This window comes from Conger conger, chromosome 6 (genome assembly GCF_963514075.1).
Source record: "Conger conger chromosome 6, fConCon1.1, whole genome shotgun sequence".
In the NCBI taxonomy this organism is placed as follows: domain Eukaryota; kingdom Metazoa; phylum Chordata; class Actinopteri; order Anguilliformes; family Congridae; genus Conger; species Conger conger.
Window position 1 is genome coordinate 16171206 of NC_083765.1, and position 19022 is coordinate 16190227.

Sequence of the window (19022 nt, forward strand, 5' to 3'; positions counted from 1 at the left end):
CACATTCCGTGCCTCAAATAAAAGTCAAGAAGTAGGCTATGTGGTAGCCTACGTAGGCAATAAATGTTGTACCTAGGCTATAGGCTATCAAAAAAGACTGGTTTGCGGACAATTCCAGGTGAGATGTAAAGGGATCTCGGTGTCAACTTCAGAGAAGGTAGGCTACTGAAGACAATTTAATTAATTAAACTCTTGATGTAGGTTTTTTTTTGTTGTTGTTGGATAATAGGCTACCGGTGCATACGTGTACAGGACTTAAAATTCAAATTGACGTAATTATTGCCTCATTTTAGAATTTCCAATGAACACTGTAGACAGACCGATAAACAAAAATGCCAAAACGCTTTAATCTTATTTCCGTTCGACCAAATAACGTTTTATTTCTTGAGTTGCACTGGAAATAATTCTGGAACATCAATCTCTCTCACCAGATTGAAACCTATGGATGGAGACAACAGACCTTATTTTAGAGATATTTTACCTAGAAAGCAAATCACCATATATGTTTCTGTCCCATGACCCTGAGTGGAACTGGGTTTGACCGGTCTAGATTTGACTTCAAGGAAAGACACGTTGCTTCTGGAGACGATGTTTGTCGGCCAGTAGGGGGCAATCCCCCCATTGGACTAAGTGAAAAATCAATGCCCCAGCATGGGCCTGGTACGCCTACACTGGATGTTTTCGGATGGCCCTCACTATGGTCATAAATATCCCAGATCACTTATCACAGAGTCGGGGTTTGGTGGTGTCCTGGCCACACTTTTCAGTCTGGCCATATATCAATTGCATTTCACACAAACCCCTAAGCCTTCTGCTCCTGTGCAAAATAATTTCCAACAGCAACGTATTATGTTGATATATATTGTATTTCTATAATCAAATGTCATGAAATGTGCTGCTAATATCCCTATCTTGGCCTAAACATTAAGTTCTAAAGTCGCATATTTAATAAGTAATGTTAAATCCCAACTTATTAGTAGCCTATTTAAGAATAGTTATGTTTGCGCCATTTATAAGCAAATATGACGCGTAAATCATCTTGAGAGATTAGTCATAATTATTAGTCATAAACTAATATAAACTAATATATAGCTAATATATAGCATGAACTTTATAAATATATATATATATATATATATATATATATATATATATATATATATATATATATATATATATATATTATATAAAGAATAAAGAATAAAAAACAATAATCCATCTCTAGGCGCGGAAAAATAACGCCATTCCTTTAACTTTTTGTCCATCCAATAGGCTATGAACTCCATTTCCAGTTCGAATTCTAAATCGCCATGAATTATTTATGTTAGAGCTACTGTTGACAATGACATGTTGAGAAATCATCTATTAATATAATCATTAATTGGCTTAAATGCGATTCCTAAGAATTACGTTATTATGGGTACATTAATGAAAATAAATACATGTCCACGGGCCATTAGGCTACAAACAAACTATAGACCTATGTATTTACGTTTATTGTACATTGTCTATTTACATTGAAATAGTTAAATATGTGTGGCAGCCTGGGAAAACCCTTCACTGTTTTTGAGTTATTCTGTTTTCTACATTATATTAACTCGTCTGAACAATATTATTTTCAGTGTTTTCATTTTTAAAAATTGTATCACAATCAGAGCCCATGTTATGATGTTTGAAAGTACAGCCCAAAACTTAAAACTTATCTCTTGTATTTCTATATCGTTGACCGAAGTTGAACATCAATAGCTATTACATATTTTTGGACCTAAATATGTATATATACACTCACCAAGTAGACTTCTACTGCGGTAGCCTATCCACTTAGATTTAGGATGTGTTGTGTGTTCAGAGATGCTCTTCTGCATACCACTGTTGTGTGGTTATTTGTTATTACTGTCACCTTCCTGTCAGCTTTGACCAGTCTGGCCATTCGCCTCTAACGTCTTTCATTAATAAGGTGTGTCTGCAGAACTGCTGCTCCCTGTCTGCCACCAACAATAATACCACGGTCAAAATCACTTAGCTAACATTTAATGGTTGATGTGAACATTAACTGAAGCCCTGACCCGTATCTACATGATTGTATGCATTTACACTGCTGCCTCGCAATTGGCTGATTCGATAATCGCATGAATAAGTAAGTGTAATAAAGTAAAAATGTTCCTAATAAGGTGCCCGGTGAGTCTATATAGGCGATTTTGACCAGTTGAAATGATTTGAATAGTCTACATGTCCGGACTTATGGTAAAATATAATTCGTTTTTCTTAAGACTTTTTTATTGATGTATGTCGGAAGCTAGGTCGAATTAACGTCCTCAACCATAAACATCATATTGTTCTGTACTTGACTGTATTTCTAAAGGGGAATATCGTGGTAATAATAATAATAATAATAATAATAATAATAATAGCCTACTCTTTTGTATTGGTTCGTTCAACTGGTGTTACACCAAGAAGAACTAGTTCCTAGTTATTTTAATTAGATTTTTTTTTTTTTTAGTTTTAAAAGAAAATTTAGTTTTAACATGAAATCATTTTGCTGCCGAGTCTATACATGCTGCTATGAAGCTGATATCAAACGAAATTGCTAAATAATTCTTATGAGTAGGCCGAAATTAGAATGTAACGGGTAATTTTTTTCTTGGTTATTTGTGCTATAATGAGTGCTGTTTTCTACGTGAAAAACGCATGCTTAATAGGCTAAACGAAGGCGTTCTGCCAGAATGTAGGCTAATTCCAGTTCCAAATGTTTTTTTACTGTTGGGCAACTTAGCAAATATGCATTAATAAAAAATAACGACAGAATTGTATTAGGAAGTCTCACTAAAAATATATAGAATCGCATCTCTTGCTCTCCTTCCCTTCAAATGGTTATGAAGCGTTCGCCCAATAAGACGCCAATCACGCCGATTTCACAAGAGGGCTAAGATGCCTGCTTATATATATATTTCTTCCAGTAGAGGTCTCGCTTTTCATAAATTTTAGCCTGGGAACTGTGAAAGTAGAAATTATTGTCTTTGGTGACTGTAGATAGAATTGTTAAATAGCCTAGTCTGTTTCAGTGCATATATTCTACAAAATGAATGGTTGAGGAAAGCCTATTTTCCATATTACAACATTCACAGTCCAAGAAGGCATATATACATATATTGCCTTATTCTTCTGTGTAGTTTTCGTAATCAAAATACATAAAGTACTATATCATGCATACAAAATAAATAAAACGGCTACAGTACAAAAATAAACACACACATACACACACACACACACACACATACATACACACGCACACACACACACACACACACACACACACACACACACACACACACACACACACACACATTCCTGACGTACCGTAATATACTCACTCCTTTGAATGGCAGTAATCTACACAGCCCTCTCAGTAGTGGAAACCCACTTATTAACCGAGAGCATCGCATCTATTGTCCTCGTTTCACCAATCGCTTCGTAGGTCGCTTATTGCCCCCTATTGACGTGTCTTAGTCCAGGTTTGCGTGTGACGTCACCCTGTGTGTGGGGCATTGCTGCGTCTTCCTCTTACTCCACTCCGAGGATAGAAGTTATCACCCAGCTAGGGACTGGGACAGACTGCTTCCCACTTCATTTCTGCATCTATCGCACTCGACGTCATTCTTCCTGTATGGTGGATATTATTTTTAAATCTTCTTTCTTGGGTGATATGGGGGATCATTCCAAAAGTAAGTCGAATAGCTACTATTTTCAAATTATTTAATTTCCTTTTTTCCAACAAGGCGCACTCATACCATAACGCTACTGTTGTCCACATAGCTTTCTTGCTGGCATTGTGCGTGGGGTGATAACGGTGGTTTAAGTTAATCAATTCAGTTGGCGCAGTCATTAATTAATTTGCCGTAGTAAGATCGCCTGTTAGTTCTTCATTGAAACAGCCGCATGATACAGTTTCATTTTGTGCAGGCAAGGGAAATTAGATAAAGAAGAAGAAATTGTCCACAAGATCTTTGCCAGCAATGCAGTCTTAAAAGTTAACCCTTACCAGTGAAGTTAAGGTAGTCTATAGTCCAGTTCATAGGTATAGGGTCCACTTCTAAAAGCAACCTTGCTGTCACTGATGGAGCCTTGACAGCGTGACACTTGCACCGATGAGAATGCCAATGCATTGCAATGGTTTCATTGGCAGTGCGAGGCGTTCTGGGGATTTGGGAGATTTGGTGATAGCCTACGGATATTTACAGTTTTTTCTGCCTTCCACAGAGAAGTCTGGTATCGCAATGTGTGTCGGCTGTGGAAGTCAGATTCATGACCAGTACATACTAAGAGTTTCCCCGGATTTGGAGTGGCACGCCGCATGTTTGAAGTGCGCGGATTGCAATCAATACCTGGATGAAACCTGCACTTGCTTCGTCCGGGATGGGAAGACATACTGCAAAAGAGATTATGTAAGGTATGGTTTTTTATTTGATTTATATTTTCACAAATTATACTTAAGCCAATCAGCAAAATAAATTGGCTTTTTGATAATATAGAAATCGATTTAAGCGAGGTTTCTGTGTGACAATAAATTACCTCAAATTCTGACAATGAATTTGTCTTGAAACACAAAATTTTTCTAACATCAGTCTAAAATCAGTGTTTTTTATGATAAGCCCAAAGTCTGCCTTAGATCTAACGACTTTTGTAGTGAAATATATTGTTAAATTTGCCTCTCATAGTAAAATTATAGAACTTTTTACAGAATATTTTTTCTTATATCGATTATATTAAATAGTTCGTGTTTTTAACAAAAAAATGGTTGAATCATTGCATAGGACTTTAAATAATCATTCTTTATTTGTGGTGTCACCTAACCTATTTAACTTCAATGTTCATAACGGGCCATTTCAATGGACAGAAGCTTGTCATTCAGGACAGCAGTTCATTGTATGGTCACTATGCTCTTTTTAAAAACGTGTTCCTTCTGTATTCCCTGTAGGTTATTTGGCATTAAGTGTGCTAAATGTAACCTTGGCTTCAGCAGCAGCGATCTCGTCATGAGAGCTCGGGACAACGTCTATCACATCGAATGTTTCAGGTGTTCAGTGTGTAGCAGGCAGCTTCTGCCAGGGGATGAGTTCTCTTTGCGGGAGGAGGAACTGCTATGTCGGGCTGATCATAGCTTATTGATGGAGCGGGGTTCTGCAGGAAGTCCCATCAGTCCCGGACATATCCACTCCAACCGGTCACTCCACTTGGCAGGTCAGTCCAACCCCAGTCCTGGTTTCCTTTTCCAGTTGCTACAGACAACGCGATGTATTTTTGTTAATTTAATTTTCTGAATATTTTTGCAGCAGTAATACGTTCGTGAATTGTAATATTTGTAAACAATGAATGGACTATGTGGTTGCCATATTAGGCATATGCTCTGACACTTTATTGAAAATATAGTTTTACGGTATGTTAGAATGCAATGATTGGGTTACTGCAATGCCCGCAGTGTGATTAAACTGTTTACATTTCCAGAAGATAATAAAAGATAGGTATCTTATGTTTGAATGGAATCTTACTCCTATACTAGCCTCAGTGCTGTAGGTCAAGTAGGCTGGGTTAAGAAATAATAAGCATTTATTAAAAAGATGCATAGCCTCTTTGAAATTTCTATAGACAGCATATATGTAACATATATCCGCTGCTAAATCGTAATAGTTATTATCGTACAGTGAGCTTGCAGTTTTCATTATGTCCTTTCTGGTGCTACGTCTTTTATGAATTATTGCAATATAGTGTGGGCAATCTCTTCACAAAGCAAATGGTTAATCACAACCCATGTGCTCATGTGCTACATTCTTAACCGATGAGGTAGCTAACTGAGTTTAACTTTTATTCCTAAACATTCTGACTGCGGACATGGCCTTCTGGGGCCTTATTAAAATCTGTTCAGATTCGAGCGATTGATATGCTATTAAGTGTGTAGGGAAGTTTGGTGCGCAATATTGGTTGGGGAATTCCGTTCTCTCACATCTCAGATATTGTTGAACACAACATAGGCCTATATAAAAATAAATAAAAATGAATTTAGTATAGGCTAATGTATCAGTGTGAAACGTCATTCTGCTCTTTCCAAACATGGCCTAGCCTGGGGAGAGGGAAATTACATTAAACTTTGGGGAGGATAGATTGCTTATAGTATAGTAAATGTGAGGCAACGCTGAAGTTTTCAGTTTTGTTTCCATTTTCCGTTTTGTTTTTGGCTAAACTTTATATAGGCGAATAGCAGCAAGACTTGACCAGTTTATAATTTGGATTTTTTAAACACGTTTTTTCCTCACGTTTCTTGTGCATGAATAAATAATAAATAAATACGTATGTTTACCGCAGAATGTACAAATTATGAACAATAATTATACGTCCGTTCTGTGATATGCTAAGTTGACGTATATATGAATATGACTTAGTATTGCGGCTTTTTGGGACTGGTTAGATGCATAGGCCGATTGATTTTTCTCTTTCTAACTTTCCTGTTGTAATCACTTTTTTGCTTTAACCATAATGAAGCAGTTCTACCTCTGCTGCTGTTGCTACTGTTAGTAGTAGTATTAATAATACTAATGTTATTGATAATGATAATAACAATTATAATAATGGTAATAATAATAGTAGTAGCCTAATAATAAGATGATGATGATGGTAATAGTGGTGGTCATCCCTGGTTATGATTTGCATTCTATTGTACGTCGGTCTGGATAAAAGCGTCTGCCAAATGACTGGAATGTAACGTAATGTAGTGGTGTTGATGATTATGATGATGACCACTAGCATGCATTTTCTTTTCTGAATTTGATTGAAAATGAGAATAGTAATAGTACGGTATATTTTAGCCTTGTATATTTTGTGTAACTTAATCTATGTGAATCCCACAATTGTCTTATTAAATTAAATAAGTGCATTAGAGGATGGTTACTTTACCTGTGCTGTCCTTCGGCAGACCCAGTGACAGTACGACAGACAACACACAGAAATCATGGTCACAAGCAGTCCGAGAAGACCACGCGCGTACGGACAGTGCTGAATGAGAAACAGCTTCATACCCTGCGGACTTGCTACAATGCCAACCCGAGGCCCGATGCCCTCATGAAGGAACAGTTGGTAGAAATGACCGGCCTCAGCCCGAGAGTTATACGAGTTTGGTTCCAGAACAAGCGCTGTAAAGACAAGAAGAGATCTATTCTCATGAAGCAACTTCAACAACAGCAACACAGTGACAAAACCGTAAGCTCTGCACGTACTATTTACATTTTTCTCCGTTTACTGTCTAAATCAGCTGAAAGTAAGGCTGAAGCCTAAAGCTTTCTTCGTTTCAAAACGTTGTTTGGACTCACTGCTAGGCTAAAATATCAGTTTAATGTTATATCTTCTTCTGTTCTAGTCTGAGTAGGCTCTAGGCTATATATATGTTTATTATCGTCCTGTGTTAACTCCTAGAAAGCTGAGGAATATTAGACAATGTATGACTCGTTCCTGTTCAGAGTTATTTTGACGATGATAATTAGGCCTATCATTCATTATTATTATTTATGTCATTATTATTATTATTATTATTATTATTATTATTATTATTATTATTATTATTCGTAGTAGTAGTAGTAGTAGTAGTAGTAGTAGTTGTTGTTGTTGTAGTAGTATTTACATCGTATATTATAGGCTACGTCTATATGCTGGCAAAAATATATATATTTTTAATGATTAATACAGGTTTGAGTGCTTGTGGTGCTCTCTGAATAGGCCGAACATAGAGAAACGTTATGAATGATATATGAGAAATTCTGTTAGGCCTATTGCACGAATGTGGCTGTTCATGGGTTCTCGCTGGTTCTACACGTTTATTACGCGAACCAGTTTGCATATTGTCATGAATTATATATTGCATTATGATATAATTATATTTATTGCAAAATACTTATTATTAATAATAATAATAATTAAAAACATTAATTCAAACATTTAGACGAAAATTATGTGTTTTAATCTCACAACAGGTTGCAGGCTAACTTCATATTATTTTGTCTGGTTACAGAACCTCCAAGGACTCACGGGTACGCCTCTCGTAGCAGGCAGTCCAATTAGGCACGACAATACGGTTCAAGGTAACCCCGTAGAGGTGCAGACCTACCAGCCCCCTTGGAAAGCCTTAAGCGAGTTCGCGTTGCAGAGTGATTTGGACCAGCCTGCCTTTCAACAACTGGTAAGCGTAAAAACTTGTATTTAAATGCAGAGGTATTCAAACATGCAAGGTTGCGTTTGACAAATAAGTTGGAATGCGCAGCCTACTTCTGGGCTTTGTACCTTTAACTAATGGATTTAAGTTAAACTTTTCGTATATGTCTAGCCTATATTCAGCTTTACACGTTGGAAAACACGTAGGCCTAACTTGCGAAAATTGTCAAAAGGACAAAAGGCTACAAATAATCTAAACATTGGCATACTGACACAATTATGCTTTCCTTGGGGGTTCCGCAAGGAAATACACCAATTTAGCAGAACATTTACTGCAACGGGGCGCATAAGATAGCCTACTTTTAAAACATAAATATTAACATCATTCAGACGCACATCTTATTCCTTGACACAACGAATGTGTGCCTGTATACAGCCTTTTCATCACAATGGGGACATTAAAACTATATAGCTTGGGGTTATCGAGACCTCACCGCCCGGCATGAGCTACACACCCGGTGCACTCATGCTAAATTACACACTTTAAAAAAAAAAATAGTTTTCCTTCATTGGGTGCAAATGAAAAACTGCACAACAAGAGTATACTCACAAAGACAGTCTGGTATTGCGTCCCGTTTTTAAGAACTATGGCTTCACACGAGGCGAAAATAGGCTAGTTTCCACAACAGATTCAACATGGTCCAGATTCAATCTAAGCGGAAAGGAGTGGCTTTAATGACGAATGACGAAATTAAAGGTCAATTAATCCGTGACAGCGTTTATTCATTACACGGCCTTCAGGCAATACAACGAGTTTGCGAATAGTGGTTCAGAAAAAACAAAACAAAAAAAAACATGGGCCTGTCTGTTTAGCTAAGTTTCGCACACTATGTTTAGACAAACTATAGCGTATGTCCTGCCCAATTTACAGTGAAAACATGCACATTTAGGAATTTAACATTTTATGTATTACTACTCTGCCGTTTTACATATTTCTGCTCAAAGATACAGATTGACACATTTATTTCCCATCTTGCAGGTGTCTTTCTCAGAATCGGGCTCCTTGGGTAATTCTTCCGGAAGCGATGTTACTTCTCTATCTTCCCAGTTACCCGACACTCCAAACAGCATGGTACCGAGCCCTGCCGATACATGAGACCGACCAAAGCCAGAGAACCCCAAGAAAAGCATGTCCCCGACACCCTGCATGTGAACGACCTAGTTCATAAACATAAAAAATAAAAAACATCAGCTGAAGACAGACCTTTGAAGAGGATATAGCATGACAGAGACAGTTTGTGAACAATTTCCTATAATGCAAAAACTCTCTCAAGACTTAGTTAGCATCGTGAGATTTTGGTTGAGCCGAAGGCGATGCAACAACTTGGTGACAGGAGTCCAACAGAAGTGGAGCCATCTTTATGGATATACAAACCTTTTTTCGTTTGAACTTAATTGGGAGCCATCTGTGTCGAACCTTACGAACATTTTTATTTAATTCATGGCCATCGGTGTTTTTTCGTCAACGTGATACATGTTTTTTTGTTTTTTGTTTTTTCTATTTCGTTATTGAGTCGTGTTTGTCTTTATGCGCATGGTTTCCGAAGGTGACATGAGAGATACTTGTAAAATAGTTTACCATAATGTACGGAGGACAGACTATTTGAGCCTCTTTGAGAACAAAATAAGTTATTGTTATTTATTGTCAGAACAAGTTCATACAGGAATATCTGACCGTAATAAAATATGTTAAATGCTCATTTATGTCTGTGGTACTTTGTATTGTAAACTGTGAAGTTCACATTTTCATGCACATATCCAAAAGGTCATGTAGGTGTAGTCAAATCAAAACAAAGTTGCAAATATTAGGCCTATATTAGGTCTATATCCTCGCCTCACATTGATGACTGTGAGCCTTAGTAGACTAATGTTTAATTGATGAAAAATTAGTCACGTTTAATTGATTCAAAATATGAACCCTCAGCCCAGTTCACAATGATCTACTGATCTACTAAATATACTTTGATCCCACCTTTTCAAAGACGGAATCTATTATATGTAGGCTATCGATTAAATACAAATGATTTCAAGTAATTAAGTATTTTACTGTTATTGGTAGCCTAATGTAGCCAAGCTACTATCTACTAGCTACTAGCAACAACAACATTAATAATAACATTAATAACACATTGTATTACTATAATAATAATAATAATAATAATAATAATAATAATAATAATAATAATGATAATAATAATGTATTACTATCACTATAGCAACAACAATAATGTTAATGTTACATTATTATTATTATTATTATTATTATTATTATTATTATTATTATTATTATTATGGTAGCAGCAGCAGTATAGCAGCAGTATTGTCCAGGCAGAAGTGCTTCACTTTGATTAAAGCAGAAAATGTGCTTCAAGTAATTATAACAGAGCAGCATAACATAAGGTTATTTAGATAATTCTTATTTTCGCTGTTGTTGTTGCTGTTGCTGTAGCTCTAAAAATGACAATTTCAGCCTATATGAAGATATTGGTTTATCTGAATCAATTGATTAAGAACAATTAGGCTATTTTTATAGCTATTTTATCACTGCATGAAAGTCTATAGCCTATAAAGTCGGCATTGTGTAATTTTATCAGAAGTCTTGGTAGCAGATAAAGGCTATGTTATATAGAATTAGATTATATATTATAAAAGTAATAGAAATCGGTTTTAAAATATTTAACAGAGGGGACATTTTCGTCATTCATTTTTTTCTAATGAAATTATGAGCGACACGAAATGAAACCAGTCAACTTTCACGCTACTGTATTTCTTAGTGACATGGCATTTTAGGGGGACGATTTGGTCATCTGCCCTGGCGGGTGGATTTGTGATGTGATAAATCCAGTTTCACTTGTTAAGTTACAAGTCTAGACAGCGGACAAGGATCGGCGGCGTCTTATCTGTACTTGGCATCACCCGCAAATTATACATTGAATGAAGCCACAACAGGCCCGTGTCTTTTGCTGGGAGGTTGAGCTGAAGGCAAGCCTGATCTGCAAATCTACTCGTGTATTTTCTCGGTTTATTTTCCTTACATTGACAAAATTGGCTACATCACCGCTGGCCACTACATGGCCAGGTGAGCCGGATCTTATGTGTCAGGTCACTACAATTTGTTTTCGGGGATGGACTGTGGATAGCCTATCGCAAGAAGTAGAGACACCCGAAAACTATGTGCTGGATTATAAAGAGATATCCTAAAATAAAAGTAAAAGAAAAACACAGGAAACAACACTGAACACCGAAAAAGCAAATCTATTCTAATCTATATTGATTTGTAGCCTACAATTAGCCTATGGCTTTCTCTAAAGTCCCGATTCGATTCAGTAACCTATAACTTTGAATACTTTCAGTAGCGTAACCAATTTATTTGTAAGAACCAATTCCTTGCACAAAGAAGGCATAGGCCTAGAACAAACAGGGGACATAAAATTGATAAAATATTATTTCTAATCCGGAAGGAGGCTAATCTTATAGTAAAAATATAAATTCGGCTCCGATTAAATTAGCCCATAGCTAATGCGAATAAACCAGTTAATAAGCCTTGCCAATAAATGCGATTTTCCTCTATTAGTGTATATATATATATATATATATATCGTTTTTTTTGTTTTGAGCTAGCTAACTGAGCACTTCTGAATGTCATGCAAAAAGATACTAATCATAGCCTATTTGAATGGGTTATGGTAGAAGTGCCATTTCCGATGTCTATTCGCTCCAGCGTGTATGGACAGTTGTGCGGCCCTTGTGCATGAATCAGAATACCCTGGACTATAGCCTATGGAGTCTTCAGAATTTTAAACAAAAATTGTCCATGACAGCGATTGGACTAAATACGTATTTCTGTATACAAATCGTTGATGAAATTAGTCATGATGGCTAGAAGTATCAAATAACCTTACAATAATCTGACAATGCATGATTAAAACGTATAATAATATAAAAATACCCACATGGCGATGGTAGATCCATAGCAAATTAATCACACTTTTCTGGATTCCAGGCTTCATACAAGCGTGCTAGTGCCAATCAGTGTTACAAAATTGGTGCAAGAAGGAAAGTAATGCTGTATGAAATGCTCGATGTTCATATGATTTCTTTTTCACATCTTTTAAAACGAATTCTTCCGACTTCCGAATTCTTTCGACTTGCTTCACATCACCTCATGATCATCTCATGGGGAATCAATAATTCAGTAGTAAATCATGATCCCTTCATATTTCACATTGCCAAGAAAATTATGTGAAACATGCATCTACTGTAGGCTATTGGAAATGGGAAGAATGAGAATTAGAAAACTTTATTCGGCGGCCTTTGTAGCATGTTTTACATTTATAGTACCATATAGAAAATCATCAGAACCGGATTTTCGTCTCAAGTGCAATCCTTTGTAATATTGTCATCGCAGCAACGCGGCAACGCCTAATCAAACGATTATCAGGTTGGTGAAATTTTAGCTTTCTGATATTAGGCTACTCTCGAGATGGGCTGTTTTAACAAAATGCATCCTCAACCAGAAATCTGAACATAAAATTGAAAAAAAAACACATAAAGCATTGCGTAACTACGACTACTACTATTACTACTACTACTACTACTACTAATAATTATAATAATAATAATATTATTATTATTATTATTATTATTATTATTATTTGTAAAAGAACCACAAAAAAAAAACACGCTTTCATAAGAAAGTTAATTAGATGCAAAGACAAACATGGTCACAGATAACATATGTTCCTGGCAGATCATCCTGACAGCCTGGCAATGATTTTGTGGACCAGACTGAATTTGGGTATTGAAAAACTATTGTCAGGTCAAAAAAACTCACAAAGACATTTCTAAAGAGCATATATCATGCAGGGATACAGCAACTACCTGAGGTATATAATTGGCAGGCATAGTACATGACATCATACTGTTTCCAAAGACTTAACTTAATCCTGAAACAAAATATTTGCTTTACAACAATGCAAGAGTAATAAGCATTTGACCCATGATGCCCTGAGGCTCCTCCAAATCACTACCCTACTCTTGAGGTGGTAATGTTTCAAAATGTTCCAAAAGTCATAAACACATAAATCAGGAACATTGATTCATCAGTCTATAATGCATTCTTGCTTTCAAGACTGACTCAAGTTTGAAACAGGTATTCTTACCTGGCCATTCTTCATCTGACACAATAACAAATATGAATGTATTATATTTTTGCTGCACAGCTGCAGCAGAACTACACTTTACAGGAACACTCTGAGAATGGGGCCTTGTTCTGAAGTCTAAATCCTGCCGTTAAAAAGCCAGAAGCTGAGCCCTTCTTTTTAATTGCCACTTTTACTTTTTTTTACTGGATAACAACTCTGCAGATAACAACTCAGATAAAATAATAATAATAAACAATTCAGCTTCTGCCTTAAAGAAAAGATCAGAAAACTGAAGTTGGACAGTTTAATGTTTAACAGACAGGAATTGGATTTGAAAATCTGACCAGATCATAGGCACTGAATATGATTTAAATACAGTCATTTAACCTAAAGAAAATACATTTTTGCTTAATGATTAATGATGGGAAGCTGAAGAATGTATTGCCAATGGCAATACACTTCAGTGAAAACAGAATATTCATAATAATCTATAGAAAATAAATGCTATAACATAAATAAACAAGCATGATTCTGAATCAATTGCTGACAGAATTTTTGTAATTACCTAATTCCAACTAAAAGTATGCTTAACCTTTGGAAAAATATGTGTGTTTCTGATGAAAACAAAGGTAAACTGGCATGTTAAAAACACTATGACACAAAGTAACACAAATTCAGCCATGAGCGAGTCATGTATTTAGAACAATTGAATACTTGCATCCTTTGTTTTGCCTAGAAGCATACTCTTCTAAACTGGTACACTAAAATATATTTTGGTAGTTGCCGCATTCATTTATAGATAGCAACATAATCTTCTACATCTTTGGTTATATTGATGATGTCCTCCAGGGGCCTGTTTCACAGAGCAAGTTTAATGAGTTAGCTGGATAACTGTAATCATAGGTGAAAGGGCTTTTTGTATTCTAACTTCCTTTGAACCTCCAGTCAGTGACACCAGGCAGAATGAAATGATACATTTTTCCATTTTTTGTTAAAAAAAATGTTCAAAATTACAATCTTCTTTACATTTTGACTCAAACGAATCTTTAGATAAATAGTCTAGGTAGCAGGTCAAAGAAAATGCATAAGGTGACCTCTTTACTGGGGATTGAACTTGTCGAAGGTAAATCAAGAGGAAATGTCTGAGGCGACCATCTGTAATGGCCAAACTTTGAAGTGAATGCTAAGATGTGTTAGGAATTTCACCAGTGGGCACTATGCAGGACACAGTCAATGTTTTAGACTATTAACATACTAAAATCAGCTGCTGGGGAAATGTGGAAATTAAATGAACATAAACATATTATGAAAAGCTGTATTCTTCCTTCACTTATTAACCACTGGTAAAAGTAAGCACAACCATGCCAATGGCAATTTGTTTTATCCAGGCTGCTGAGCTATACGATAAACTTGGTAGAGTACTGCAGCAGTGATGGACAGAGGGAGGAACATGAATGAACCTGCTGTGTCTCCTGCAGAGAAGGCAGTGTGAATTTAAAGCTGGGTTGTACTGTATATTGCCCCAAATAAGGTAACCCAGACCCTTACAAAGATGTGTATCTGTTTGAAAGTGAACCATAATGATTGTATCTGGTTTTAATCAGTGTACTGTAATCTCAATTAACACAGATAGGCAATACCAACCTGTATGTAGGTATTTGCTATGATAGACATCTACATGTATAAATGTGACCATTACTTATATTTAAGCACTCCAGACAATGGGACATACAGTATCTGCATTAAGGTAAACAATCATCAGTATAATGGAAGAATATACTTGGCTGAAGTCAGATGGAGAACCACCTATGATACTGGCCTGTAGCATGCAGCCAATCTCATGTAGCCCACTGTGAGCAGAGGCCTTAAGACAGGCTCAAATTATTGTGGGACAGGAAGCAGCGCGTGGTTGAGGTACCAGAGGCCTCCTCAGCAGACTGGGCTGTTGGGCAGATCCCCTGATCACCTGGAACACACACGGAGCGTGCTCATTCAGTCTCGCTGCCTGCTGTGTCACAGCATCATAAATCACCTTGCGCTGCCCTCCGTCATGTAAATCCACCGCAAAAATAACACACCAACACCCATTATGAGAGGAAGTAAAGGTTAAAGCCACACACTCAACAGCTACACGGCAGCAAACGCAGGCCTTAACCATTTTATTTAACAGGTTTTTTATCAACATACAAAATGAAATGTTAGAAATGTAGCATGAAGAGCGGATTCAAGGCTGGCTGCATTGCTGGGAATTGAAATCCGACAGTGGTACGCAAGACGCTCAGAAGGTTTACAGTGTAAAGTGCCACTAAAAAATCCAGTCTGATTTAACATCGGCCTATAACCCGCACGCAAGGTTCGGTGTCAGAGGGCAAGCTCAGTATGGCCCAACCTCGGGGGGAGAGCGTGCCCCCCTCCACCCCACCCAACCCCCCCAACAGCTGGGCCTCCACTCACACCATGCCATCTTCACTTTAATAAATGAAGCAATACCATTAATGGAATCCCCAACGGACTGCATCCTGCTCCACCATTCACTCAGGCCTTTCAATCACACCATTATATCCGGCTCACCAGTATCAAAATCAAATCACTCCCAGGCTAGTTTGATTAGAGGGGAGGAATGAGAAAGAAGAGCGTGTGCCCTGCCCTGCTGCTCCTTCTTCTCGGTGGCCGGTGCGACCGTCGCCCAGCTTCCAACAGGACTGGGAGAGAACCAGGGAGGTCACGGCGGTGAATTGTTGGTGGGAAAACACAGCTTTGCAGTTTCGGAGCTCAGCCCCAAATTGAAACCATAAGAGCGGGGTGAAGCTCCTCGACCACAATCACATAAATTACCTGGATTTACAAGATCTTAAAAACACTTAACAATACCCTTCCAATACATTCTCCGTTTAATAATGCACTTTAGGGGTTTAAGAGCATGACAAACAAACCAATAATTCATTTTTCCCTCTTCTTTCTAATCATTTCAAGGTGAGGCCTCTCTAGACTGTGTTCTACAGCAGTGTTCAAAGGGCTGTCAGATGATTTTGTATCAAATTAAAATATTTAACATATTTTTGTGAACTGTTAGCACAAAGCACAGTTGTATATTTTTTTCCCTCAGGTACTAAAACCCTACAGCAACAGCTGATTCTTCCAGAGTGAAATGATTTTTCACGCAGGCTCACCTCTCTCTAACCAAGCAGAAATGGTCTGTTTACAGAATGCTTTTCACCCTGTTCCCACCTGTCACAAGTAATTATCTTGACTAAGAAAAATGATACACGCCTTAACAGAAAGCATAACTCATGGGAGGTTCTGCGAAATTAATCTGTCTAAATACATGTTGGAGATCATTTTATAAAGTGTGCTCGGTATTGTTGGTGTTTAAACTTGTGGGTTAAGATGGAAAGGGAACATTTTCATCTTAATTTTTTAAAAATGTAAAAATACAAAAATAGAATTTAAAGATATAGAAATAGGTTCCAAAAAATGTAACTTTAAAAAAGTTATCTCAGTGTGCAATTTTCAGCATGCATTATAAATTGTAAGAGAGTAATTTTAATTTGTTGAAGTAGAAAAATGTATCTTGAGTGACTGTGGGTGGAATTTTACATTATAGAGATACTTTCGCAAACTCTCGTAATCTCTGATCTGTGCCACCAGCAAAAATTCACACATCCCACACCACCTGTGAACATCTTTCACTGGCTCCCCATGGTGGCCACATTGTAATCTCTCACATACTGGAATACCAAACTGCAAATGTCCCCCTCCAAGCTCATATCATGTAGTCCAAGCACACCTCTCCATTCAGCATCCTGTTACAAGCTAGCTGCTCCATCTCTTCCAGCGCTGTGCACCTGAGGGTGGAACGACCTTCCCCAATCAATCAGGAAGGCAGATTCACTGCCTTCAGCAAGCCAGTAAAAACTTACCTTTCTACTGTACACTACGGATCAATGTTTCAAATTAATAATAAAAAAATATGGCACTTATATGATTGTTATTTTGTGCATCTCTAGCTTTTTTTGGTGTTTGCTTTATTCATAAAATTGTTGAGAATACTTGGCAGTGCAGCATAATGGTTAGGGAAGCAGGATTTAGGATACGTACTTAGCCTGAATTGCGTCAATTAAATATCCAATTGTATAAATGGATTGTATGCAAAGAATAATGGAAGCTGCCACTGAAATCAGAATTCTCTTGCAAACCAGCCAGCTGTACAGAGAGGCTTTTGATCATATGGGTCCACCGAGCCATTAAAGTTCTCACAGGTTCCTAATAATTTAAGACTGCTACAGAAAATGTCTAAATCAAATAGGTTCTTCGGTTATCAAATAAAGGGGATAATGCCAATGAAAGGAGGGGCAGTGCTGAAGACACCACTGACTAAAATAGAATATGAGCATTTTTAAACTCAGTGAAAATCCTTATGTAGAAGGGGGAGTTGATGCTGGCAGCTCCAAAACTTGCCTGGCCCTTTTATATTCCAAGCGCATCAAGCATTTGGCCATAAAACATACACACATTTTCAATGGCTCCAGTATGCATTTCAGTGGGGAAAGGCATAAAACAAAACAAGGTCATCTGGCAGAAAGGAAGCAGAAGTTTGCCTTTCAAACAGACTATAAGGACAAAACTGCCTGCTGCCCCAGGTAGGGATTTACGCTGAACCGAGTCGCTCCCTCTCCACAGTGGCCTCCTTTCAGGAACACAGGCAATAAAACCAATGACATGGGTTTGAACTGATGAATCAGTCAGCAATTAAACAGAGACCCGTAAAAACGCAGACAACTCTGACCTTTCTGAAGTGGGCGGACAGCATTTTTACAGCGCTCCTTTACATAACTCCCATGTTGTTTTTCTGGGAAAACAAAGGATACGTAAAGTTTACGTTCTGAAATGCAAACATGGTTGAGAGAAAAGTATTTTGGGGTGGAAACAGGGGTCAGCAGCGGGTCTATGTGAGGACAGGTGAATATTGGATTGTGTGGAATAACATCCACTGGTAAAGCTATCTGGGGCCTTCTGTACAATTGAAGCTCAGATACTAAAAAAACAGAATAAATGACAATTTAAAAGCATATGCAAGTACCAGAGGATGAATCTGAAAGGCAAACATGCTAAACCAGACAATGTAGGACAGTGTGAGAAGAATGAGCTATATTCCAAACTGGTCAAGTACCCTGAAAAGAAAAAAAAATCCCACCTTCACAGAAGCCTCCTAGAAACCGAGTGGCATAATAAATCTGCCATGTATTTCTGTAAGCAAAAGTCAAGAGATCAAGATAGGACACTGTTGGTAATCTCTTGGACAACCTACATAATGGCTAAAATACTAAAATGGCTTGATTATGGATCCAGTTTTTGGATTGTGGATATAATATTTGCAGCATATTCCTTAGTATTGAAAAATAATATATGAATACCATAATTTTTGGTTCCCTGGAGCCCTCGCCTGGGAGTCAGTGCTAAGGGTACCAGGCACATGCCCATTGTAATATAGCACATATCAGCAAAAGGAAGAAAACGACCTGATCAAACAGCTACAGGGCCGGTTCCTGTCACGCCCGGCGTCTAGACGGCCTGAGCACCTCAGCTCACAGGAAAGGGAGGCCTTCTAACGGAGCCGCAGACCTT

The 19022-nt window shown here is 37.4% G+C and overlaps 1 protein-coding gene across 4 annotated transcripts; it reads left to right on the top strand.

Moving 5' to 3' along the window:
- Positions 1-94: 94 nt before the first annotated feature.
- LOC133131253 (insulin gene enhancer protein isl-2a-like) lies at positions 95-9953 on the top strand. Of its 4 annotated transcripts, none has more exons than XM_061246522.1 (6): positions 95-157; positions 4258-4447; positions 4976-5238; positions 6965-7248; positions 8054-8221; positions 9233-9953. In XM_061246522.1, exons 2-6 carry the CDS (start codon positions 4275-4277, stop codon positions 9347-9349), a joined length of 1005 nt encoding a protein of 334 aa, XP_061102506.1. In that variant the 5' UTR covers positions 95-157; positions 4258-4274; the 3' UTR covers positions 9350-9953. The 4 variants fall into 4 exon arrangements, with proteins under 4 accessions (XP_061102506.1, XP_061102504.1, XP_061102505.1 ...); XM_061246520.1 differs by lacking the exon at positions 95-157 and adding an exon at positions 3589-3722; XM_061246521.1 differs by lacking the exon at positions 95-157 and adding an exon at positions 3589-3722 and having other exon boundaries at positions 6971-7248.
- The last annotated feature ends 9069 nt before the right edge of the window (positions 9954-19022 follow it).